This window comes from Daucus carota, chromosome 9 (genome assembly GCF_001625215.2).
Source record: "Daucus carota subsp. sativus chromosome 9, DH1 v3.0, whole genome shotgun sequence".
In the NCBI taxonomy this organism is placed as follows: Eukaryota; Viridiplantae; Streptophyta; class Magnoliopsida; order Apiales; family Apiaceae; genus Daucus; species Daucus carota.
The window spans coordinates 4,318,120-4,343,193 of record NC_030389.2 but is presented as its reverse complement, the minus strand read 5'-3'; the positions used below and the strand labels follow the sequence as shown (position 1 = coordinate 4,343,193).

General features: G+C 35.6%; 5 protein-coding genes across 6 annotated transcripts; 2 read left to right on the top strand and 3 right to left on the bottom strand.

Moving 5' to 3' along the window:
- Positions 1-1,698: 1,698 nt before the first annotated feature.
- On the bottom strand, positions 1,699-3,685 carry LOC108200535 (xyloglucan 6-xylosyltransferase 1). Its single transcript, XM_017368729.2, has one exon. The coding sequence runs from the start codon at positions 3,264-3,266 to the stop codon at positions 1,890-1,892; it is 1,377 nt and encodes a 458-aa protein (XP_017224218.1). The 5' UTR covers positions 3,267-3,685; the 3' UTR covers positions 1,699-1,889.
- A 2,044-nt stretch (positions 3,686-5,729) lies between these two features.
- LOC108201071 (uncharacterized) lies at positions 5,730-8,327 on the top strand. The gene is made up of 3 exons (XM_017369358.2): positions 5,730-5,961; positions 6,133-6,602; positions 7,763-8,327. The coding sequence occupies exons 1-3, from the start codon at positions 5,770-5,772 to the stop codon at positions 8,211-8,213; spliced, it is 1,113 nt and encodes a 370-aa protein (XP_017224847.1). The 5' UTR covers positions 5,730-5,769; the 3' UTR covers positions 8,214-8,327.
- A 940-nt stretch (positions 8,328-9,267) lies between these two features.
- LOC108201070 (uncharacterized) lies at positions 9,268-10,020 on the bottom strand. Its single transcript, XM_017369357.1, has one exon. It carries the CDS (start codon positions 10,018-10,020, stop codon positions 9,268-9,270), a length of 753 nt encoding a protein of 250 aa, XP_017224846.1.
- A 3,478-nt stretch (positions 10,021-13,498) lies between these two features.
- On the top strand, positions 13,499-17,989 carry LOC108200238 (E3 ubiquitin-protein ligase MBR2). 2 transcript variants are annotated; one of them, XM_017368323.2, is made up of 6 exons: positions 13,499-13,618; positions 14,991-16,189; positions 16,347-16,400; positions 16,484-16,582; positions 16,760-16,924; positions 17,628-17,989. In XM_017368323.2, the coding sequence occupies exons 2-6, from the start codon at positions 15,014-15,016 to the stop codon at positions 17,766-17,768; spliced, it is 1,635 nt and encodes a 544-aa protein (XP_017223812.1). In that variant the 5' UTR covers positions 13,499-13,618; positions 14,991-15,013; the 3' UTR covers positions 17,769-17,989. The 2 variants fall into 2 exon arrangements, with proteins under 2 accessions (XP_017223812.1, XP_017223813.1); XM_017368324.2 differs by lacking the exon at positions 13,499-13,618 and adding an exon at positions 13,730-13,902.
- A 3,623-nt stretch (positions 17,990-21,612) lies between these two features.
- On the bottom strand, positions 21,613-24,328 carry LOC108202043 (putative pentatricopeptide repeat-containing protein At1g12700, mitochondrial). Its single transcript, XM_017370411.2, has one exon. The coding sequence runs from the start codon at positions 23,890-23,892 to the stop codon at positions 22,042-22,044; it is 1,851 nt and encodes a 616-aa protein (XP_017225900.1). The 5' UTR covers positions 23,893-24,328; the 3' UTR covers positions 21,613-22,041.
- Positions 24,329-25,074: the final 746 nt, after the last annotated feature.

Genomic DNA, 25,074 nt, shown 5'->3' with positions numbered 1-25,074 from the left:
ATGCAGACTTAGGAATAATACAAGAAAAACTTGAAAAAAATTAAAGTTCTGAGGTCATTATTATATTATAAAGGAAGCTACCAGTAGTCCTTTTGTGTTATATGGTTGTTCAGAGCTATTGATATGCTGCTTGCCTTCATGTATAATTCTTCCTTTTTTCTTTCATGCGGTTTTATAACCGAAACCGAACCGATAGAAACCGAATCCGAGATTTTGGAACCGAACCCGAACCCGAAACCGAGGATGAGGTTGCGGTTGAGGTTTTGGATTTCTAAAACCGAGGGCATGCGGTTCCGGTTGCGGTTTTATCCAAAAACCGCACCGAACCCGCATCCGCTCTACCCTAGTTCCTGTATATCCGATTGTAGATACACTTTATTTTCTATGCTAATACTTCATCCATGACAGCTACTTCAATGTTTTAACTTAAAATTCACAAAGAACTGTAAGTCTGTTTTTTTCAATTGCATCAGATAGTTGTATGAGTAGCTGAAATGTGAAGATATGCAAGAGTGCGGGAGAAAATTAAACTGGATGAACTAATGCAAGTGCACGTGCAGGGCGCAGCTAAGAAAGAGTGTGGCAAGCGGATGTGGCAAGCTCATAGAAAAAAACCATCTTCTTTATGTTGCTTGTAAAGATGTTCTTTACTCGGTAAGCTGATTGAAAATTTTGTTCTCCTACGGTGATGAAATAGAGCATTAAACTGTTAAAAACTTAACAGACACTAACGGAGTGGCCTATTTGAAAGTTTTTAATGATACAATTAGTTGACTGAAAACTTTTTTGACTGGGTAGGCTAATTGAAAATTTTGGGCCAGTAGAGTGATGAAACAGAGTATTAACCCTTTAGAATTGATAGTAAAGTTACACAAACTACATATTTTAGAAAAGTTAAATATAAAAACATAGAAATACCTTAAGTGGCTGTTTGGAAACATGCATTTCGTTTCAAATGATAGATTTCAAATGATAGGATTTAAGTTGTCATTTCAAATTCTCAGATTTATTCTAACATTTGAATATGTAGATTTCAAATAAAATCCAAATCCAACTTTCCAAACAAGTTATTTGATCAATCCAGAATTTCAAATATAATCCTGGTTCCCAAACGGGCCATAAATTATATCCATTACACTTATAATTTCATTTAATATAATCCTATTAGTTATGCAAATAATTTATTTTATTAATTCTTAAAAATTTAGTTTATATCACATTTTTTGAATTTGTTAATTCAAACATAAGTGAAGTTGAATAAAAAATGATTTTATTACCTGAAAATTATGAAAAGTGTAGTAACTGAATGAAAATATTGAGTTTAGGCCAATTTTCTTATTTCGAGTGAGACATTGAGTATACAAAGAGTGTAAAAAATAAAAACCGGATATACGGGTGATATTCATAATTAATACTTGATTAATCCGACAAAATTAACGAAACTAATGTGAATTTTGTTTTCATATTTTGAAAAAAATAATATTTTTAAAAAATTTTGAAAGATAAAAATTAAGAGAAATGTCTTACAAAGAAAAATGTAAAAAATGGATAATAACAGAGTGAATATCTCTAATGTATCTAATAATATAGAATCTCATTTTTCAAATTTATATTTTAAAAACTCAAATTTTATTTAACAATAAAATTTATAATTTTGTAATACCCATGCGAAGCAAGCACAAATGCTAGTAAAGAATATTTCCAACCCTTTCAATATTGTTGTCATTTGTGAATTATGTTGAATGAATAACCCAAAATTCAAGACCTTAAAGCAGACAAAATTTCTAATTCTATGACAAATGAGAAATGATGGAACGAAGATTACATATTTCTGAGGCATAATGACATATCAACCTTAGGTGTGCAAGCTTAATCTCTTGTGCTTCTCTTCAAGCAGATGCTGCCTTGACTACTTTAAACGGCGGATGAAGCAATCCGAGCTCATCCTTCTCCTCCAGAGGATTGCTGGTTTCGTTTCGTGTTCGTTTAACTTTCCGACTAGCAAGTGTTTTATGTTGAAAACCATACATCTGCATAATCTGATTGTCCGCGAAATTAAACGCCCTGTCCATTTGCTTTAAGCACCTCTCCACTGGATAATCCCCAAATTTAGCACAAGGCTTGCACCCGACAAAATGTGTGACAAGAGGCCACCGGTGATCACCATAACCAGGCTTGTGATTTTCGATCATCTCCTCATAGCGATCAACCAAAATCCCCCAATACCCGTGAAGATAGTAATGGTTCTCAAGATAGACCTTTTCAGCCCACTTGTCCTTCTCCGAAGCCAACAAGTAAACCATTGCAGACTGATCATCAGCTTCGAAAACAGGCCTGTCTTTAAGCTCCCTTGTCAAAACCTCCCCTGCTTCATCTCTAACCTTCCCTATCGGTCCCATTGGAGCCCAAGCATCCAAAAGATCCAAAGACCATTGACAATTCCTCAACAAAAAACTCCCTGTATTCAATCCAATCCAATTCTTATCATCATACACCATCTCATCCCACCCGTGCATCACCAAATTCCGATCCTCATACCGCTTCCAGGGAATCTCAAATGCCATGTCAGTAAACATGGCATCACTATCCATCCACCACAAAAACTCAACCTCGGGATGAGACAACAAAAGCTTCCGAATCAAAGGCAGCTTAGCCCAAAAACCAGCCATTTCAGCATCCAACAATGCCATATTATAAAAAACCTCAATCCCATGTAACCTACAATAATCCATCTTATTCTTTATAGATTTCAACAAATAATGATCCCCAACCGGGTTCTCACAAGGTTTCGGGGCAGACCCCGTGACCAACAGAACCCGGGGTTTTCCTGGTTGCACAAAATTCGAAAACCCCGGGTTCTTCCTCAACCATTCCCCTCTCTTCTCATCCCAATCACTAATTTTCGGTCCAAGACTATAAGGCACATTCACATCATTAATTTCATCACTCTCATCATCATCAACAAAGAATTTAGTAATATCAAGATCACCATAACTATTAATATTCTTCCCACTAGCAAACGACGTCGTCTCGACGACAGTCGTGACTTGTTCAAGAACACGGCGAGGCTCCGACCTTTTCCGGTAAAGGGTAAATGTATCCCTTATCTCTTTCAAGTCTTGCTCCGGCGTCCCGAATTTTCCGGCACCTAAATTCCCGCGCAAAACAACAATCGTAAGCACCAGACACAACAACGTCAGCTTGCTGTTCCGAATAATCCGATGAATTTGCCGTCTCCGGCGTTGTCCGAGCCAACGCTCCAACATTTTCCGGCCAAATGAAAAACCCCAATGAAAAAAATTTGTGTGTGTATTTTATATATCCACCAATTCAGCTCCAAGATTACAAATTGTCAAAAGGGATCCTCTAAAAATCAAATCTTTTGAAAAAAAATCCGTGAAAGAACACGATTTGTAGCTAAAAATTGAATCTTTTGTTCTTTTTTCGCCGAAGTATATAAAGATTCTGATTCTTATCCTGATAAATATTGGGTTTTTGCTAATATGAATAAAAAATCAAAGAATTAGAGAGAGAATAATCAAAGAATGAGAGAGAGATGGAGAGAGGTTCACCCCGAACAAAACAAAAAATTTAAGAGGGGTGGAGAGATAGAGAAATTCAGACAGAACAAAAGATTTGATTCTAGGAATATTAGTAGTACAATGTAATGAAAAGGTGATGAGTAATAACGCGGAGGAATATATATAAATATATAAGCGCATTTATATTTAAATTTGGAAAATATCATGGTGTAAAAGTTGGGGGTTTGGTGGAAGGGGACCATTGTGTGTTCAAAATATAGGCAATTTACAGGTGGTTGTTTAGGACATGGTATTAGTATTACCATTATCTTAGCTGGCTTTTTGACTTTTCATTTCAACACGTATTCTCTTCTTTCGAATTTAGTAAAATATGTGTTGGATTTTCTTTATATAAACTATCTTGCTGGGTACAACTTTTTGTACTATCTTACTTTTCTTAAAAATCATTAAAACGCTGCTCCTTCCGTCTCATTTTAGTTGTTACATTTGGATTTGTGCCGGTCAAATTGACTAAAGTTTGACTGAAATTTATTAATATTTTATCAATTGACAAAATAAAAAAAATATGTCACCGGAAATAACTTTTATCTACTTTAATATGTAATTTTTAGTTTTTTAAAATAATGAGTGAATGACTAAATTCTGAATTCAAAAAAGAAAATTCATGTTTGAAGATTGTTAAAGTTAATTTCAATTTTTAATAGAAAACTAAATTGTATTATGAGCATAGACTATATACTCTTCCACAACAATGTGAGCAGCTATCAGTAAACCGAACCGAACCGAAAAAACCGAAAACCGAATAGGGCTTTTTTCCAAAACCGAGCCGAATCGAATTATTATTCTGGACCGAACCGAACCGACCGAATTATTTCGGTTCGGTTTCGTTTCGGTTTAAAAAAACCGAAATCTATCACCTTCCACTATTCTGGCTGATTTAAGAATACCAGACGTCTCAAAACTTAAAAGCAGAACTTATCCCCGATGAAGATCTATATACAATCTTCATCACTCAAGATCTATTCAAAGCATCATACAATATAATAGATATTCTGAATATAGATTAGTGTTATCGATTACTCTATTAGAGACTTCAGTGTGTTGCTGGAGAATGAATCGGAGAGCCGCGGCCGAGCTTGACATATTTGTGTTGGTCAGTAAGGATGTAAGGTTATGACATTAGATATTTGGATTCAATGGCTATCTGCACTGTATATATAATATATTTATTCTATGTTTAATAAAACTTCGGTTATTTCGGTTTAAACCGAAATGTTATATCAAAAACCGAACCAAACCGAAATTTTATTCGGTTCAAATCGAAAAACCGAATTAACCGAAATTTTGGAAAAAATGAAACCGAACCGAACCGAAATTATACGGTTCGGTTCAATTTTTCGGGTTCGGTTTGGTTTTGCTCACCCCTAGCTATCAGGAGGAACAGCATGCACGTATATGTCAAACATGTGGAGCACTACAGCTGAACATCCTAAATATACTGAACTGCCTCTTTCCGGTAAAGACGTAAAGTCTTCCAACAAATGCTATACTTTCTTGTTTTTTATTTATCACCGTCTCATTATATATCTTTATTATTATAATATAACCAAAAGTGAGAAAATAATAAAATTTGGTCAAAAGATATTAAAATATGCTAGCATAGGGTCACGCCCCGACTGAATCAAACCTCTTTGAACGTGAAACATTGTCGGAAGAGGCCAAAATAATCTAAAATGATAAAGAACTTGGCGGAATTGAAAGAAGATTAAACACCCCGTCAGAAAATATAAGTGTTAAAATGAAAACTAATAAAAATACATCACATAAATAAAAAATGATTATTATTTTAGGTTCGTGATAATACACTAAAAAAACCGTTATATGACTGTGCATGTGTGTGAAAGACATCTATTACTAGATACAAATTTTAATAAATCTGAATGGATCAGATAGAGAAATTAATCTAGCATATAACTCCAATGTATACAGATATTTTATATTAATCAAACTAATCATATTTTGTTTCTAACCGCAAGGTGAAAAGAGTTAAACATTTTGCCTAAATACACAAGACCGAAAAAGGTGCTCACATAACAATCAAAACTTCTGGTTACCATTTGGTTAAACATTAACATTACTGTATTTCCTCCATTTGTTTCAATCCTTTTCTTTCCTGTCTCTTCCCCTTCCCCTTCCCCTTCCCCATCCTTCCCTCCCTCTTTATCTCATGGACGACGAAGATATCCCGAGCTCCCCGAATTCTGTTCACTACGAGACCCTTGGGATTCCCAAAGACGCGTCGCTTAACGACATCTGCAGAGCATATAAATCCCTTGTTATGAAATGGCACCCTGACAAGCATTCGTTAGACAAGCTTGAAGCTCATGACCATTTCTTTAAGATCACCGAGGCCTACCGGGTACGTACCTAGCACAGTAACATGTTAGCCTAATTAGGCATATGGAACAACTGATAACAAAAAAACTAATTTGGATTTTCCCATAGATAAGTATATCCCATGCATGCAATGAAGAAAAATTTAGAAGGTTTAGAATCTCATTCTTTTAACTGAATTTTGACAAAATTGCAGGTTCTTAGTAACAAAAAGCGAGAAGAAAGTGCAGTACCTATAATAAATTTTAACGAGCTTAAAACACCAGAAACTTCAAAGACGACAGCAAAATCACGAAAAGGTGCACTTAAAAATGAGCGTGAGGACTTCATCAGCAGCCCGATGCCAAGTCCTGGAAAAGGCATGAGAAACTCTGCAACATCGATGGAAGATATCTTTTCCTCTCTGTCGAGAGGCCCGAATGGTATCAACATTTGCACACCATCAAGTGTAACTAATCCTGGCACTCCTGGCCCGGGAGGTGGAGATCACCCTAGTTTATCAAGAACAGGCACAAGAAGTAATAGCACCCCTATCATTTATTCGCACTCTACAGTTCGGAGGAAGCCTCAGCCTATTGAGAGGAAACTCAAGTGCACACTGGAAGAATTGTTGCGCGGATGTGAAAAGAAAATCAAGATTACTAGAGATGTCATCTCGGGATCAGGGTAAAATCTTAACTCTGTTATTACTACACTTTCAAACAGCTAGCCAAATCCTAGTTATTAGCCATGTTTGGGGATTAGCCGTTAGCGGTTAGCAGATTGAAATAGATGTTTTGACTAGGGGTGTGCATTCGGTTCGGTTAACCGAAAACCGAACCGAAAAACCGAAATAATTTCGGTTCGGTTAACCGAAATTTAAATTTCGGTTCGGTTTTCGGTAGTCAAATTTTGATATTTCGGTTTTTCGGTTTTTCGGTTTTTTAACCGCGGTTAACCGAAAACCGAATGGTTAACCGAATTTTTATATATTTTTTTAAAAAAATAATATTTTAATTAATAATATAGATATATATATATGAGACACCTAAATTTAAATACCTCATTAAACATTTCGATAACAGTTTATTAAGTATCGAGGAGCTCATACCACTGCGACCTGCGTGCTCTGCTGCTTCCAAACTGAGCTCAAACAATCAAATCCAGACTTAGTATTGTTTGATTTACCTACTGCTGGTGATTTGTTAGGGAACAAAGGAGTCTGATGCCAACAGGAAGGTAAATGGCATGGTGGTTCAAGAGCCTGGACGAATGCAATACGTAAACGCAAACAATTCAACAAAATTTAACCGAAATTTTCAGATTTTTATGCACTATTTAAGAATTTCGGTTTATAAATTCGGTTTTCGGTTTTAACCGAAATTTAAAATTCGGTTCGGTTATAAACCGAAATAATTTCGGTTCGGTTTTCGGTAGAGATTTTTCATAAATTTCGGTTTCGGTTAACCGAAAAAAATTTCGGTTTCGGTTTCGGTTAACCGAATGCACACCCCTAGTTTTGACTAGCTGATTGAAATAGATTTTTTGACTAGCAGATTGAATTAGCTGTTTCTCGTAAAACTGTTTGGTTAATAGCCGATTGATTAGCTTTCCCTGACACAAACAAAAACCTCTAACCCAAAAAACTCCACAAAGTAGCTTTTTCAAAATTAGTTTTTTGGGTCCAAACCTCTATTTCAATCCGCTAACTACTAAACACTTGTATTAGCGGATTCTAGTGGTCAAACCTCTAAACAACCCCAAACCTCTAATTTTGCTCCAAACCTCTAACTTCCAAACATGGCCATTGAATTTTGTTATTAATTGAACATTAATTGGCATGACAGGCTAATTATGCAACAAGAGGAGATACTGAAGATTAAAGTAAAACCAGGATGGAAAAAAGGAACAAAAATTACGTTTGAAGGGAAGGGCGACGAGAGACCAGGCACTCTGCCAGCTGATATAATTTTCATCATCGACGAAAAAAGTCATCCTGTATTTACACGAGACGGCGATGACTTGGAGCTCGGAGTTGAGGTACCTTTGGTTGAAGCTCTTACAGGCTGCACCATCAGTGTCCCAATCTTAGGAGGTGAAAACATGACCTTGTCTTTCGACGAAATCTTGTACCCTGGTTATGAAAAAATCATTCCAGGAAAAGGCATGCCTAAACCCAAGACAGAAGCGACGAGAGGTGATCTTCGGCTCAAATTTCTTGTCGAGTTTCCAACAGATTTGAGCGACCAACAACGGTCTCAAGTTCTACGTGTTCTTGATGAATGTAACTACAGCTAGTCATCAGCAAGCTATGAAATTTCTCATTCATCAATCAAGATGCGTGCTTAAAATTAACTATTTCAAAAACGTTCATCTAAAATGATCATCATACAAAAATCATCTAAAAACGAAGATTCAACACAAAATGTCCTATGTTTCATCGTATTATCTTTGTTATCTTTGTTATTCGGACCTCGTATTATCTTGAGAAGAGGCCTATCCACTGTTACTCCAAAGTACTCCTTTTGACACATTTAATTGTGTGGGTGTTTGGGTGGAGCTCGTTTCTGAAGTTATAAGTTGGAAAAACTTATTTGCACCGTTTGTGTAATAAGTCGAGAAGCACTTATAAAAAGCTGAGAATCCTAGCTTTTGTTATCGGACTTCTATTTTTTTCCCAAACACTTTAATCACTTATAAGTTTTAACTAACTTCTAACTTCTACTTCACTTTTTTTTACTTTAAGCAAAAAACACTTATTTTAAGCTCACTCAAATGGCCTGACATATATACATTTTTTTCTCATTGCTCGACACACATTTCAATGCTCTTATAAAACATATTTCTGTAATTTATTTTTAAAATTTTATTTTTCTGAATAAAAGTTTAACATACACAACTATACAACTATACACAACTATACAACTATACTTGACAGGAGAATTAAAATAAGCCTCGTCGTCATTAAAATGTGTGTCGAGTCCCGTCCCCGAATGTAGACTATCCAAAGGGACGGAGGGAGCAGATCGAGTTAAAAGTTTAAAACACCATCATGGTTGTCATTCTCCATTTGTTTGCAATGATTCCATGTCCAAATTTAATAGGCTTATTTTACAACGAAGACGGCCATTGTTTGTTCAGTCCAAAATGTTTGGTCAGGAATATATTTGTTTATTCTAGTTGTAGACTTCTGTTAGTTGCCAACCAATATACTAAACACCAATGTCCGTTTAAGCTTTATAATAATACAATTAGAAAGACTCAGATAATAGATTATAATCAAACTTTAGTTATGACCTGTCAAAAACTAGAGCTAATCAAACTTTTTTTTTTTTTTGAGAAAAAACAAACTTCAATTAATCAATGAAAAATCCGACATAATTGTCTCCAACAAACATGATGGAGGAGACGTGAAATCCGAGAAGCCATTAAGCATACAAGGAATCTTGGCAATTTGATGTGCCACCCTGTTAGCTTGCTTTCTTACAAAATCTACTAACACCCTACTGCTACTCCTGATCAAAGCCTTACATTGTTGAATCAAGTTTCCAATCTCGAGAAGATTGTTATTGCTGTTCTCTCCTTTTATTGCATTAGCACAGAGCTGAGAATCAGTTTCAACAATCACCGAAGGAATTTGAAGTTGGTTTGCCCAGGATATAGCTTCGATAACACCTACCATCTCTGCCTCCACTACTGGAACATGACCTGCAAATCTCATGACCCTTCCTGCCAAGAACTGACCCTGATTGTTGCGAAGCACCATGCCAACTGCAAAAAAATCCCGCCCTTCCGTCACTGCTGCATCGACATTCACTTTAAAAACACCATGACTAGGAGGCTTCCACTTTATATCTGCTCTCGCTGAAGATGACAAAGGATCTGTGTCAACTTGAAGCTTTTTGTTCGCCTGTCTCCATTCCTCTACTTGTATCTTACTCCAGTTCATAGCCATAGCTGGTGTGAGGTTTGTGTTTTCAAAAATTCTTTTGTTTCTTGCGAACCATATGCCCCATAACACAACTGCAATTTTTATCAGCACATCATCTGGCTCAGAGTTGAATCTATCGAGTAGCCATACATCACCATCTTCAACATCCCACATGTTATATGACAATCCAATGAGCTGCCAACAATCTTTAGCGAACTGACATTCAAAAAACAGATGAATGAGATGTTCTATGTCCCCCGTACACATAGAACAATCTATAGGAATTATAATACCTCTGCTTCTGATTAGCTTTCTAATAGGGATATTGTTTCGACAAAATCGCCAGAGAAATATTCTCAGCTTGTGAGGAACTTCCAGAGACCAAAGCCTACTCCAGCCCTTTGTTTCTTGCACTCCACTTCCTGGAACATTGCATTGATGCCATTGCTGGTATTCGCAAATGAAAAATCGGCTGTTTATATTTCTAAATTTTTATTTTCTGAATTAGTTTATAGAAAATGTGTTTGATCTTGTTTTAAAAATAAATTTCAGAAGTAAACTATTTGTTAGCTTGAGAAGTGCAGGGTTATGTTTTAAACTTGAGAAGTGCAGGGTTAGTTTTAAAAATTAGAACAATATATTTCTAAATTTCAGAAGTGCTAATTTTATAGATTTAGAAAATATAGAGTTCTAATATTAGCTTGAAAATGTGTCAATATAATTTATTTTTAACCCCATCTGAGTTGTAAATATTATAGAGAAGATTTAAATTTGTCTAGCAGGTTATTGATCTTATTTTCCAAGAAATGAATAATCGCTTTACAAAAGAAAACACTGAGCTACTACTTCGTAGTGGCTCTTTCGATTCTAAAAATTTATTTTCAAGTTTCAATAACTCAAAACTCGTCCGCCTTGCACAATTTTATCCAAAAGATTTGTCTTGTCTTTACTTAGACTTGGAGTTGTTGCCAAATCAGTTAGACAATTTTATCGATGATGTGAGAATGGATTTATCTGGACTTCAAAGGCAATCTTTCTGTCATGATGGTTACGACACCCTGCCTATCGTTTAGTTCTGGTTGAGTTAGCTCCGGTTTTAACCGTTGCTACTGCTACTAATGGGAGATGTGTGGTTGAATGATAGTATTATGATATAATGAGAAAATTATTTTTGCAAGGATGAATAACAAAATTATTCTCCAAATCTTAGTTTTAGTTCGGTCACTGATTCTCACCCTCTTAACATTTAATAGTTCAATAGTACATAATTATTTCTCTCGGGAGTATTTTGTAAATAATAAATAGATACATTAATATATAAATAGTTCAATACTTAATTAATTGTTTGGCGACTACTTTGTAAGCAATAAATAAATACATAATAAGAAATAACATATATATTAATAATATTATAAAAGTGACCAGGAAACAGGCCAGATGGATTAGGCAGGCTGTTATCGAGTTTGTGGTGGGGTTGTCATCTCTTCATCCACACGGACCACATCATTTGAGACTTTTCCTATCAACACGTAATATTTGTACACTGTATATGGACAAACACATAACACGTTTTCATTTCATGTCCTACTGTCCTGGTATGTACACAATAACACAAATATGATGCATACAAAATTTCAGATATGTATCTGTTGTTCACGGGGTGGATCTAGGAAAACACATCGGGACACGTGCCCCCAAATTTTATATATTTTTTCATCCTATTAACTTTTGCAAAATTATAAAAGTGTCCCATAAAATTTAGAACGGTTTTTCTATGGTGTGCCCAAGGGCACACACTAAGCACTAATTTTTATGAGTTTGGTGCATTCTTATTGGTCATGTAATCATAAATATGGATGATCCCCCTGCATTTACACCAACTCCACCAATCAAAATCCACTAAACTCATCAAATTTAGTGCTTAATGTGTGCCCTTGGGCACACACTAGAAAGACCCAATTTAGAAATATATGGATGTTTTCCGAAAATGTGTTTGGTGTTCCTTCAAAGTTTAAATCCTAGATCCGCTCTTGGCTGTGAAGTCATATATAATAATTGTAAAAGTTATATACATATGTATATATTTTGTCGTATCATATATTACCAAACCAAACCAAACATACTCGATGTATCCCGCTTAGAGCAGGGTCTGAGGAGGGTAAGATGTACGCAGCCTTGCCCTACCCTTAAAGTAGAGAGGCTGTTTCCGTGAAAACCCCCGACTTGGTGCACAATAAATAAAATAGTGTGTGCTATAATAAGAATATAATACCTTAACACATGACATTCTTCACATGGGACTTACCCAAACATTTTTGATTGGCGCGAATGCATCTCGTAAAGATTGATAAACATTTTGTCGTATCATATATTCCTATACTGTAAATAAATTTTGAGATATAATACTAAAAATATCCAAATCTTAATTAAGAGTCGAAATTTTAGTGATCAAAATTTTAATGTTTTCAATAATTTTTGATAAAAAAATGCTGAAAATTTTTATATTTTAAATAATTTTGATATATAATATTAAAATATCCAAATTTTACTAATAGGATAAATTAGTGATCAAAATCTTAATTTTATCAATAATTTTTGATAAAAAATACAAATAATGTTTATATTAGGAATATTAAGAATATCCAAATCTTAATTAATAATCAAAATTTTAGTGATCAGAATCTTAACTCTATCAAACTTTTTTGATAAAAACACATAAATTTATCTAATTATCACTTATCTCACAAATTTTTATACGATCTCGTTCTTTTTACTTGTACTTTTTTATGAGATTCAAGTGAGCGAAAAAAACCCCGACCCGAGCGATATCCAATTTATATGGATCCTAACAGATTTTACTGAATCTGATTTATTGGATTTGGATCTATTTTCTAAATTCTAAAACGTTTGAATTTGAATTTGATATGTGAAACCTGATTAGATTTTGATTTGAATTATAAGAACAATTTGGATTCAAATTCGGATATCTTAGATTTGAAACGATCCGACCTGGTGGTATGTATGACAAGCAACGTACTATTAATACCTATCTTATAATATTTACGTACATAATTTATTTATTTTGATATTATTATACACACAAGTCTTTTTCTTTCTTACTCTGAATTCTAAGATAATACTTACATGATGCTTGTTCAGTTCATTGTGTTGACAAACCAGTCAGCAAACCCAGCCATCAATCATTGACCATTAAACTCACAACCAATCCAACGGCTCATAACTCCTCACAATATTTAATTGGCAGGACGGCTTTGTAGCTCTTTAAGAGCAAGTCCAACAGTGTCCTTGTTGGAGCCTCAAATGTAATATAAAATATGATGTCCTAGTGATTTAGGACATGTTTATCTAAGTTCAACTCCAACAATGTGCCTTATTTTTAATATATGTTTAATATTTTATTATTAAAGATTCTCTTTCATCACTAAACACAATATAAAGTAGAGAGAGAAAGAGAGTGGGTAGAAGATTTTATATTAAAATATTGGATAGGGCAAGGAGAGAGGTGCCCTATTAATAGGGCTTGACGAGCTTGTCCTAGTGCTATAAGGCATCACTAGGACACTGTTGGAGCAATATTTTTGATCAAATGCCTTAAATAATGATTTAGGACATCATTTGAGGCAGCTGTTGGACTTGCTCTAAGATTTCTTCTGCTATTATTTCATTCATTCCACATTGAATATATACACACACAATCATATTTACTTTCTCTCTCAACCATCTTCAAGCCCAAAAGAAAAACAACAAAAAGGTACAATTTTTTTTATTCCCCCTCAAAAAGCTTTAATTTTTTCTCGTGGGTTTAATTTTATTTTTAAAATTTTTGAGTCTTTACCAAAAAAAACACACACATAGGTGTGTTATGTGTGTGCATATTTGTTTTGTGTTTGTTGTATGTGCAAGTAATAAAAAGGGATGGTAGTCTTGTTTTTAATGGCTTAAATTGCGGAGAAAACAGATAGTTTCTTTGTTGGGAAGTTCCCTAAGCTGAGAATAAACAAAGATTCAATTTTATTTCTTCTTCTTTCTGTTCAGGTAATTTGCAAATTTGGGTTTTTTGTTTTTTGTTGGATTGTTGTGTGTGTGATTTCTTGAATTTTTGTGTTCATGTTGATGGTTTGATGGTGATTTGATAACATGGCTGTTTCGAAATCCTGGTTCCGTAATATATGCACGTTGATTTGAGGTGTTTGTTAGTTTTTGAGTTTTTTATATATATCCAAATTTGTGGAATTGTAAAGTTTTGATTTTTATTAGTATGGTTGATGTTGAGATTATGTCTTATGGAATTATGGTATATGTTTGAATTTTTGTTACTATTGGACATGTGAAAACATAGTATATGGAATATAGTACTGTTTAGGCTTTTTCTGGATTAGTTGTTCATGAGCATAGTTACTGTTATCAAAGTTGGTTTTTGTATTTGTGTGGTGGATTATGTGTTTGGTCTAGTCTTTTGCTAACCAGCTGAATTATGAAGCTCATCTATCGTAGAATCACGGTAACTGAAAAGGGTCATTAGTTAGTTTATCTTTGATCAAAAATATGAACTCGGATATTTAGTAGTTGAATTTTCACGTACTATGCAGTATTTGGAATTGTTTTGTTGCAATTTAGTCTCTGATGAAGATTAATGGTTGTTACAGCTTGAAAATTCTCATTATCTGTTTGTATAGTACCTAATGACATCTCTTCTTCCACTTTTTTTGGATGATGTTTGTTGTTTTACCATCCTCCCTGATTCTTGTTGTCTATGATAATTCTGTAAGTGTTTATTGTTTAGTTTGTTCGTTGAGTATGCGTTCCCTCTCACAGTTTAAGGTCCCAAGACTGAGCTTGTGCTGTTCATTTTACTACAGTTTTGCTGATATTCCCAAGTCCTTTTTTGGCGCATACCTTGTGGTTCAATCCAATATTTACATGATTTATATATACATTAATATCGTAATGCATTTGAGGAAGTTCAGTATATGGGCATGTGAAATTGTGTGATTCTTTGCATTTTTGAGATGTAATATGTGAATGGTGTTGTTTGTTTTTCACAAAGTCGGCTTTAATCATGTATTCGCAAAATTGTAAATATTAAAGGCCTTTTGACGGGGTGTACGTTATTGTGGTGACAGAAAATTAAGAGTATACACGTTATATGGATAGATTTTACGGAAAAAGAGCTGTTGGTGGACTCTGTGTTCCTAAGAATGCCAGCCTTGTTTCGAGAGATGCAGACAACAGAAATGGAGATGCTCAATTCTGCAATAGACTTGGATGTAGTGGCAGGCTTAAATATACTAAGGCCCCCCAAATTGGAAGCCCTAGGATACCCAAACCTTTGAGGCCATCTACGCGGTCGACAAGTGCTAAAGAATCTCGTGGAAGTATTTCTAGTACTTCCTCTGTTGTCAACATTGCAAAAATTAGATACCCAGATTCTCGCAGAAAATTGCGTTCAGAAGTAGAAAAAGAAACATCAGATAGTAGCAGGTCTCAAAATGAAATAGAAATTCAGGAGCTTACTGATTCACAAAGAACAAAAGGCAGAGGATTCCAATCAGAACCAAGAGAATCTGAGTCTGGGATTGTTCCATCTGTTAAAGTAAGGAGCTCTAATGTAGTATCAAAAGCTAGAAACCCGAATTCTTTCTATAAAAGACCTGGGCTGACCAATCAAGATGCTTTACCCAGCTCTTCTAGTTCTCCATCTGGGAGCAATGACCAAGGGCCAAGTGGCTCTACGAATGCTAGTCGTCAAGGATTGAGAAGCCTACGCACTTCCATATCAGCCGCACTCCGCCCAGGTAGTTCGTTGTCTGAATCAAACATTAGTAAAAAGAAGGATATTGTAAAGAAGAGAAGCCCTGAACGAGAAGCCAGCTCCTCTAGCGGAGGGAAGAACAAAACTAGTGAACAACCTTCTGATGGTGGACATATCTCTAATCCTACCAATGGCTTCACCTTTCCAGATCATAGAAGAAACAGAAATTTGCCTTCTAGAAGGGAAAATGGTGTGACATCAGCTCAGTCTCGTAGATTACCCAACAGTAATACTAGGACAGGGCACCCCAGTCTAGTTAATAGAACCATTTTGTCATCAGCTGAAGCCTCTGTTTTCAGGCGACAAATGCCACGGTCTGAAAGAAATATATTTGCTAATGCTAATTCATTGCGCGAAGAAGCTTCCTCAGGTGGGTCAAGTTCTTATAGTCATTCTAGCAGTGGCAATTATGATGACCATGTGACGACAACACCATCAGCTGATCTTGGCATTGCCCGTTTAGTGAACCGTGATGGCGCGCAACAATATAACATGGATAATATTGCTGAGGTAAAAATTTCTAAGATAATATTAAATTGCATCTCTGTTGAAATTGAGAAATATGCAATATTAGCACTTGTAACTATTTGCTGTGATATAATTGTGCTGAATACTTAAATATATCCTTGTAATTTGCTATACCCTTGTAATTATAAATTTCCTGCAGGTATTATTAGCTCTAGAAAGGATTGAACAACAAGATGAAGAACTTACATATGAGGTATATAAATTTTAGTTTTTCCCAAGCTATATAGTACCAGGTACCTGACGTTGCTCATCTTTGTTTCCTTTCGATTTCCGCAGCAATTACTTGCTCTGGGAACAAATTATTTCTTTGGTGGTCTTGGCGTTTATGACCAGCACAGGGACATGAGGCTGGAAATTGATAATATGTCATATGAGGTTTGTAATTTTAGGATGAGTGCACTTGTTATTTTAGTGCGAGCATCACTCACAAATGATCTCTGTGTAAACCTTGGGGTCTTGTCTGTCTCTTCTGATTACTTTATGTGAATAGTTAATATTACTACAGTCATGGTGAGGCATGGGTAAATTGGCTTCTCTGCCTTTTTCATGCAGGAATTATTAGCTCTAGAGGAGAAGATGGGTAATGTAAGCACTGCACTTTCGGAGGATGCTTTATTGAAAAGTGTGACAATGAGTACGTACCAGCCTGTATGTTCAGATGAAGAGGAAGCTGCAAGCAGCGTCAAGGGGGAAGATACAAAGTGCAGTATTTGTCAGGTCAACTACCTCCAAAACCAATATTAATCTAAAATTGCCCCCCCCCCCCCCCCCCCCCCAAAAAAAAAAAAGCTTATTTTCTTTGATCAGGTTTAAAAACCCCTTTCCCTTGTAACTTTTGGTGTTGGTCTAGGATCTTCAATATATTCATTTTCTAATTGACCTCATGTCAATATATTCTGACTGCAAGACCAAAAGGTGCTTTTTTTTTTAAATTCAATTATCCGAGGTCTTTCGACCTCTACTTAGGGAAAGCAGATCATCCAGCTTAATCTTTTATTTAAGTTGTAACATACTCCTGTGGTCTAAATATTGAGTGACACTAAATCTTTGTTGTCCTGGTTGGTAGTAATTTCTTTCGTCTAGTCCAGATAGTATGACCTGCATCTTCCCATGTCAGATTATCAGTATGCTTATTGCAGTAAAGATCACGATTTGTATTTACTTCAGTTTTAATTCGTAGATTTTTGCTGAAGAGTTTTTAAAGTATTCATATTCTGACACCTTAAGTTCAGTGGAATCCTCGCCGTGTCATATAATAAAATGATCTGGAATGAATTTTATACTTCTGTGTGGATTTCTGGCTGTTAAAAGGGGTAGAGGATCTCCATGATTGTCGAAATGCTTTTAAGTTTCAGACTAGCATAGCATCTGCAGCTTGTTAGTCTCGCTACAGAGCTGATCCCATGTTTGTTTTTTTCAGGAGGAGTATGTTGCTGGAGACGAAGTCGGGAAGATTGGTTGTGAACATGGATATCATATGGAATGCATAAAACAGTGGTTGCAGTTAAAGAACTGGTGTCCCATATGCAAGGCTTCAGTAGAGCCACGAGAAACATCATAGCTCTCTTTAATAAAACCCTATACCAAGTGTGGTGATGATGATAATATAGGATTTCTTCTATACATGTACATATCATATCTGGCAGGTCACTTTTTATTCATTATATGATACTCCTCTGTATATACTTCATACCATTTCATACTACATAGTCAATAACCCAGGCTTTAAGCTTTGCGGTTAAAGAATAATTACACTATGTGCTTCATTTTGTGGATTTTGAATCAGTTTGTCGGAGGTTTTGGCTATTCTCTCTCTAATCGATGTTGCAGTTTGTAAAGCTTTATATAACATTTAAGCATGGGAGATTAAACAACTTAAATATAGCGAACTGCATCAAGAAGAATCAGGGAAGCTTGAAATGTAATACATATATAGTATCATGAAGATGATGCTATATATGTATAGCAACACTGTTTGGCCAGATATTGGTTGCAGTATAAGGTTTCATAAAGACAATTTCACAATCAAGCAACTGGATACTTAACTATCGCAAGTACTTCTTACACTAAGGAAGAAGCGCATGATCCTGTTCTTTTGATTCAACCAAGTCCAGTAGCTGGGAGGTAGTCGAAGCATCTGCTGAAAAGCCACGTGCACGCATCTCGTCTATGAGTACACTTAGGGGGTGAAAACGAGTCGAATAGGTACGAACAACAGTATGGTCGAATTCGGCTCGAATTTATAATTACTCGTTCGGATTCGGTCCGGATTCGAACTAAAATTATATAAGTTTGTTCAGATTCGACTCGAGTTTGAACATCGATATTCGTATACAATTCGGCTTGGCTCGAACGGATACCAAATTACTCGTTTTTGTATATCCGTATTCCGAATTCGTAGAAGATAATTAAAAAATTATAAATACTCGAGTAATTATTTACTATAACTAAAATGAAATCATTCGTAGAGTATTATATTAATATAAATATTATTTATATAATGTATAGTATACATAATAATATACATGATTTACGAATTCGATTCGAGTATCTTTATTAAATACGTATATTCGAGTACTCTTAATTTAACGAGTCGAATCAGAGTTCGAACCCGAATTACTTGGATTCGTTTTCAGCCCTAAGTACACTTGATTCACTGTACTTTCTAGTCTGAAAACAACCACGGATACCTGTGTTGTAGGTCAAATCATCTGGCAAACGACCATTCATAGAGCAACCATTCTTTACATAATCCTTGAATCATCATTGTGTATTCTTTAGATAAGGATGCAAACCTTTAGAAGGAAGGCTGGGCTGTCGAAAAGACTTTTTGCCTTCTCAAGATATTTGTTCCAGCATAATCTGTCAATCAGGATGTTGCAAGTGTGTATCAAGACCTAAGGATATTGTGCATATTGTAATTGTATGTATGCAGTTAGGACTCAAGGATGCTGCAAGGATAAAGCATTAAAATGCATCAAGTGAACAAAGAAATCGCTGCTTCAATATGTCATGTAACAGAATGCTGAAAGTTTGCCATGATTTCCAGATCAAAAGTTAGCTAGTTTTACCTTTTCGTGTAATATGCATCCATGAGGTCCGTTTGGAGAATTTAACTTAACAAAAGAAGCGTCGTCATCTAGCCATTACAATCCGGATTGGAATATAGGCAGCAACTATTTCAAGCTTTTTACACAAAGTAGTCCTGTTGTAGATGCATCTGCAGAGAAGCCCTGAGCACACATCATTTCTATAAGTACACTTGCTTCATTAATCACTATACTTCCCAACAACTTGTAACTGCAGTACGTTGAAGTAATAAACTACTCGATAGGAGAAGAACTGCAAAGTATACAACAATGACATCTGACAGTTTAGTAGCAGAGCCTCTGTATATACTACATGCCATTATCACGACTGTTAATGCCTGCAAATTTGGTTATCAAACCCAATGTTGGCACTATAGATAAGATTATGTATCTTACCACTCTCTCCTTTTAATACACCTACCGCATGCGCAGAGCAAGGAGAGCGGGATCCTGTTCTTGCACTTCACGTAAATCCAGTAAAGCAGATGCGGTAGATGCATCTGCTGCAAAGCCGCGGCTATGCATTTCATCCAGGAGTACACCTGTTTCATAGTATTTCTTATTGTGTAAAAAACAGTGAATTTCCTCCATAAATACTCGTTCAAACAAGATTGAATCTCTAATTCTCACCCTACAGTAATATATAATAATAAACCAGAAGACACAAAGGAACTACCTTGAAACTCTAACCTTTAACCAGTAACTTAGTTATAGCTAAGTTCGAATTCACTATGTATGTGTATATTGACGAACCGAACTAGACCTGAATTTGTTCAAACTGTAAGTTACTTGAGATAAAAAAAACAGATATATACACAAAGATAAAACTATGCATGTGTAATATTGACGAATCTGTTCTAACTGTAACTTACTTGACATAAAAAAACAGATATACATACAAAGTAAAGTAAGATAGAGAATATATAGTTCACAGGTCTCTGGCATAAGGATGATCCTTCATTGAAACTTAATACTGCACAAATTGGAAGCTCAAGGATCTTGGAGGATTAATCATAAAACGGTGGACATTGTAAACAACAAATATTTTTTTCCGGGAATAGAACTATAAACATTAGTAAGTAGCAGTGCTCCGGATGAAATAGTGATTCAGGAACTAATTTTTCGTAAGAACATATACAACAGGGTATCAATCAGAACGCAGAGAAGAGAGTCTAAGATAATTGCATCTGTTAACCTGGGGAGCATAGGAACAAGAAGACACAAAGTTTACTACCAAAATCATTGGTCCCCCCCTTTTGTATAATACAGGCTCTTCATTTCTATGGATTGAAGATTCCAGTCTCAGTTAACTTACATAAAGTGTTCATGTCAATTGTCAACTCATGTACCAAAGACATTAGGACAATTCGACATACTACAGACGAAGAGTCGATGCAAAAACAAAAAAAGGACGTTCATGTGAAACATAAATAATTTTCGAAAAATTACATCTAACAAACCCCAACAAGTTGTAACTGCAGTACATGGAAGAAATAAAACTACCCCAACGAGTCTGAATTTGTTTCTAACTGCAAGTTAGTTGAGATATATAAAAAAAAAAGAAGATAAAAAGATAACACTACCGCAAATCGACATACTACAGACAAAGAGTCGGTGCAAAAACCAAAAAGGACCCTCTTTTGAAATATAAATAATTAAAAATATTATAACAAATTATTAACAAATTTTTCACAATCAAGCAACTAGAATCTTAACTATGGCAAGTACTTCTTACACGAAGGAAGAAGCGCATCATCCTGTTCTTTTGATTCAACCAAGTCCGGTAACTGGGAGGTAGTCGAAGCGTCTGGCAAACGACCATTAGCTTCCATTTTCACATATAGTTCTTACAATAGAGTAACCTTTCTTTACATAATCCTCGAATCATTATTGGGTATGTCTTTAAATAAGGATGCAAACCTTTAGAAGGAAGGCTGCCGAAAAGACCTAAGCATATTGTGCACGTGTGAATATGAGAAGTTAACGCATTGCATCAAGACCTAAGCATATTGTGCACATTGTAATTGTATGTATACAGTTAGGACCTAAGGATGCTGAGAGGATAAAGCATTAAAATGCATCAAGTGAACAAAGAAAACGCTGCTTCAATATGTCATGTAACAGAATGCTGAAAGTTTGCCATGTTTTCTAGATCAAAGATTAGCCAGTTTTACCTTTCCGCGTAATATGCATCCATGAGAATATATATGTATAACAACAGGGCTAGCAATTGTATAAAAATCCTTACAGGGACCATTTGATTGAATATCACAACGGAATATAGAGGTCTCATTTGGAGATTTTAACTTAACAAAAGAAGCGCGTCATTGAGCCATTACAATCCGGACTGGAATATACAAATTTTATTTCGAGAACTTCTTACACAAAGCAAGCAGAGCAGGATCCTGTTCTTTTGATTCAAGTAATCCCAGGAACAAGGATGTTGTAAATGCATCGGCTGAGAAACCCTGAGCACACATCATTTCTATGAGTACACTTGCTTCACTAATCACTATACTCCCCAACAACTTGTAACTGCAGTACGTTGAAAAAATAAACTACTGGATAGGAGAAGAACAACAAAGTATACAACAATGACATCTGACAGTGTAGTAGCAGAGCCTCTATCTATACTACATGCCATTATCACGACTGTTATTGCCTGCAAATTTGGTTATCAAACCCTTGGAAAATGTTGGCAAAATAGATAAGATTATGTATCTTACCACTCTCCTTTTGTTACACCTACGGCAAGTACTTCTTGCGCAAAGCAAGGAGAGCGGGATCCTGTTCTTGCACTTCAAGTAAATCCAGTAAAGCAGACGCGGTAGATGCATCTGCTTTAAAGCCGCGAGTACGCATTTCATCCAGGAGTACACCTGCTTCATAGTACTTCTTACTGTGTAAATAACCATGCATAAGTGTATTGTAGGTCACATTATCCGGCGAGCAATCATTTGCTTCCATTACCCAGAAGAGGTCATTTGCTTCCTCAAATAACCCTTCATGAGAATATGCTTGGATCATCATTGTGTATGTCTTGACGTCAGGCCGCAAACCTTTCAAAGGCAGGTTGTCAAAAAGGCTTCTTGCTTTCTCAAGATGTCCAATTTTGCTTAGTCCATCAATCAGAATAGTGTAAACATGTATATCAGGAACTAACCCCTTGGATTCCAGTATTTGAAAAAAGGATAGTGCTTCAACAACATAACTATTCTGGCAAAGACCATGCAACAAAATACGGCATGTCACTTCATTCAACTCAACACCTTGGTTAATTATCTTTTCCATAAAAAATTTCCGTGCTTCAACATGTCTACCCACATGAAAAAAACCTTGCAGTATAGTATTGTAAGTCTCAGTAGTTGGGGTTAAACCATCATCGGGCATTTGTTGAAAAAGATCTACGGCTCTGTCCACTTTCCACTTTTTACAATAACCGTTGATGAGGATATTATAGCTAAAATTATTAGGCAATATTCCCTTTCTCTTCATGCTTTCGAACACTGCTAGAGCTTTATCAACCTCTCCCCGCAAGCAGTATCCATCCATGAGTGAACTGTAAGTGACTACATCAGGATATACTCCTCTTTGAATCATCAACTTTATCACATCCTCTGCATCTTCAATCAGTCCTTCTTTGCCATATGCATCAACCAATATGTTGAAAGTATAAAGATTTGGAGAGATGTTCCTATCATCCATCTCCTTACGCAATTGACGGATATCATGCCATCGATTAACGTCACACAACCCTTGAATTAATGAGCTGTAGGTTATAACATTTGGGGATACGCCTTTCTTTGTCATTTGGTGGAGAAGACCCAATGCTTGATCAACTAATCTATGCTTACACAAACAGTCAATAATTGTTGTGTAAGTTACAGTATTAGGCTTGCAACCTTTCTTCTCCATAATTTTGAACAACTTAACAGCCACCGAAGGATTCCCTCTCTTGCAGATGCCGTCGATGATTGTGTTATAGGTTACAACATTGGGTTGAATAAGTTGAAATCTGATGAGGTTCTGGAACAAAAGCTGAGCCTCTTGAAGCATATCTTGGGAAATAAGGCCCCTGATGAGAGTGTTATAAGTAACCACATCAGGGACAAAACCGTGCTTGATGATTCCAGCCAATAGTGAAAAGGCAAAATCGACACGATTCAAGTGACAGAAACAGTTAATGACAGTATTAATGGTAATTACACTAACAGGGATGCTTTCTACACGCATCTTCCTAAAAAGGGAGACAGCTACAGAGTACTCTTTCATTTTAACAAGGGCAGCTAGTAGTTGAGCGAAGTTGATAACAGGAAGCAGAGGTTTCATAAGGAGCATTTTATTAAACACTCGAAGAGCATCATCGAGTTTATCGAAACCAACCTTGGACTTGTCAAGGAGTAAATGTTGAAGACGAGCATGAGCTGGATTAGAAGAATAAGGGAATTGGGGTTTGGATTTAAGGGAAATATTAGGGTTTGGTTTAGTGGAGAAGTGAGAAACTGCAGAAAAACAAAAGGATGTATGAAGTGAAGCAGCAGAATGTGGTAGGAATCGAGAATTTGATATCAAAAATTTCATCATCATCACCATCATATCTCTGTTAAAACTGAAACTATAGTATGCAGAGAAATATTCAAGCTCTGGATTATAAATAGCCTTACAAAGATAACTACAGAAAGTGAAAATCTAACCCAATACAGTACTAACTATCTCCTGAAAGATAGGAGTTTATTTAACTACTTGCTAACAAAACGCGACCAAGTCTAACCCAACAATGCCTCTCCTAAACTGATTGTATTTACAAACTCCCAGTTTAACTCATCACAAACTCCCAGTTTAAGTGGCTTTGTCATGATGTCCGCAAGCTGCTCTTCTGTTCCACAATGTATCATCTTCTGGTGTCTTTTCTTTTATCGCTGATATTGAGAACATGTGCCACCCAATTAGCAGCTTCAGCCCAGTAAGGTTTCGGCACTCTTTTTCTTTCAGAACACAACGGACCATATTCATGATGGTTGCGGCGTATAAGCTGCTGTGAGTTGCCTTCTTATACAATCTCTCTGCTTGTCAAACACTCTAAAATTATAAAACATATTATAAGTCAAAGGGAGGCATGAAACCAAATACCGAACTCTTCGTACTAACCTAAATTTAACGTTTTGATTTAATAAATAAATATAAAAAATATATTATAACATGTTATAAATTCAAGAGCTACATGAGTCGATAATACAGGTTCATCAAACTCAACTCACCAACCAATCAACTGAAGCTTTTATATTTCGACTTTAATAGTGTAATAATATATAGTATATTACAGATTTATAAAATTTCTTTTAACGTGAGATTATTAGAGTATTTAAAAATAATGTTATTAACGTATATTTGTTGAATAAAATCACATGTTTCTTTCCTTGCTCTTTTATTAATAATTATGTATAATGATGTTATATTTATATCGAATTTTCTATGGTGTGCCCAAGGGCACACAATAGTCACTAACATCCATGAGAATACTAGCTTTTGATTGGTGGATGGATAATAAATGTAAATGACCCCCCTGCATTTACATCAATTCCACCAATCAAAACAAGCCATTTTCATGAAAGTTGGTGCTTCTTGTGTGCCCTTGGACACACATTAGAAAGACCGTATTTATATATATAATGTCGCCCGTGTTAATTGTAAAAGTTCGGTTTTTTAGTTAAAAATCTAAAAGAGATCATGCGTTTCGGTTAAAAGGTAATTACTATTTTCCTCGATGTTATTTTAGAA

Bases quoted from the DNA above. Each gene is read 5' to 3' on its own strand.
- LOC108200535 (XM_017368729.2), bottom strand. From the start codon at position 3,266: ATGTTGGAGCGTTGGCTCGGACAACGCCGGAGACGGCAAATTCATCGG.
- LOC108201071 (XM_017369358.2), top strand. From the start codon at position 5,770: ATGGACGACGAAGATATCCCGAGCTCCCCGAATTCTGTTCACTACGAG. The intron at 5,962-6,132 runs GTACGTACCTAG...ACAAAATTGCAG, and splicing joins AGATCACCGAGGCCTACCGG to GTTCTTAGTAACAAAAAGCG. The intron at 6,603-7,762 runs GTAAAATCTTAA...TTGGCATGACAG, and splicing joins GATGTCATCTCGGGATCAGG to GCTAATTATGCAACAAGAGG.
- LOC108201070 (XM_017369357.1), bottom strand. From the start codon at position 10,020: ATGTGGGATGTTGAAGATGGTGATGTATGGCTACTCGATAGATTCAAC.
- LOC108200238 (XM_017368323.2), top strand. From the start codon at position 15,014: ATGGATAGATTTTACGGAAAAAGAGCTGTTGGTGGACTCTGTGTTCCT. The intron at 16,401-16,483 runs GTATATAAATTT...CGATTTCCGCAG, and splicing joins ATGAAGAACTTACATATGAG to CAATTACTTGCTCTGGGAAC. The intron at 16,583-16,759 runs GTTTGTAATTTT...TTTTTCATGCAG, and splicing joins TTGATAATATGTCATATGAG to GAATTATTAGCTCTAGAGGA.
- LOC108202043 (XM_017370411.2), bottom strand. From the start codon at position 23,892: ATGATGGTGATGATGATGAAATTTTTGATATCAAATTCTCGATTCCTA.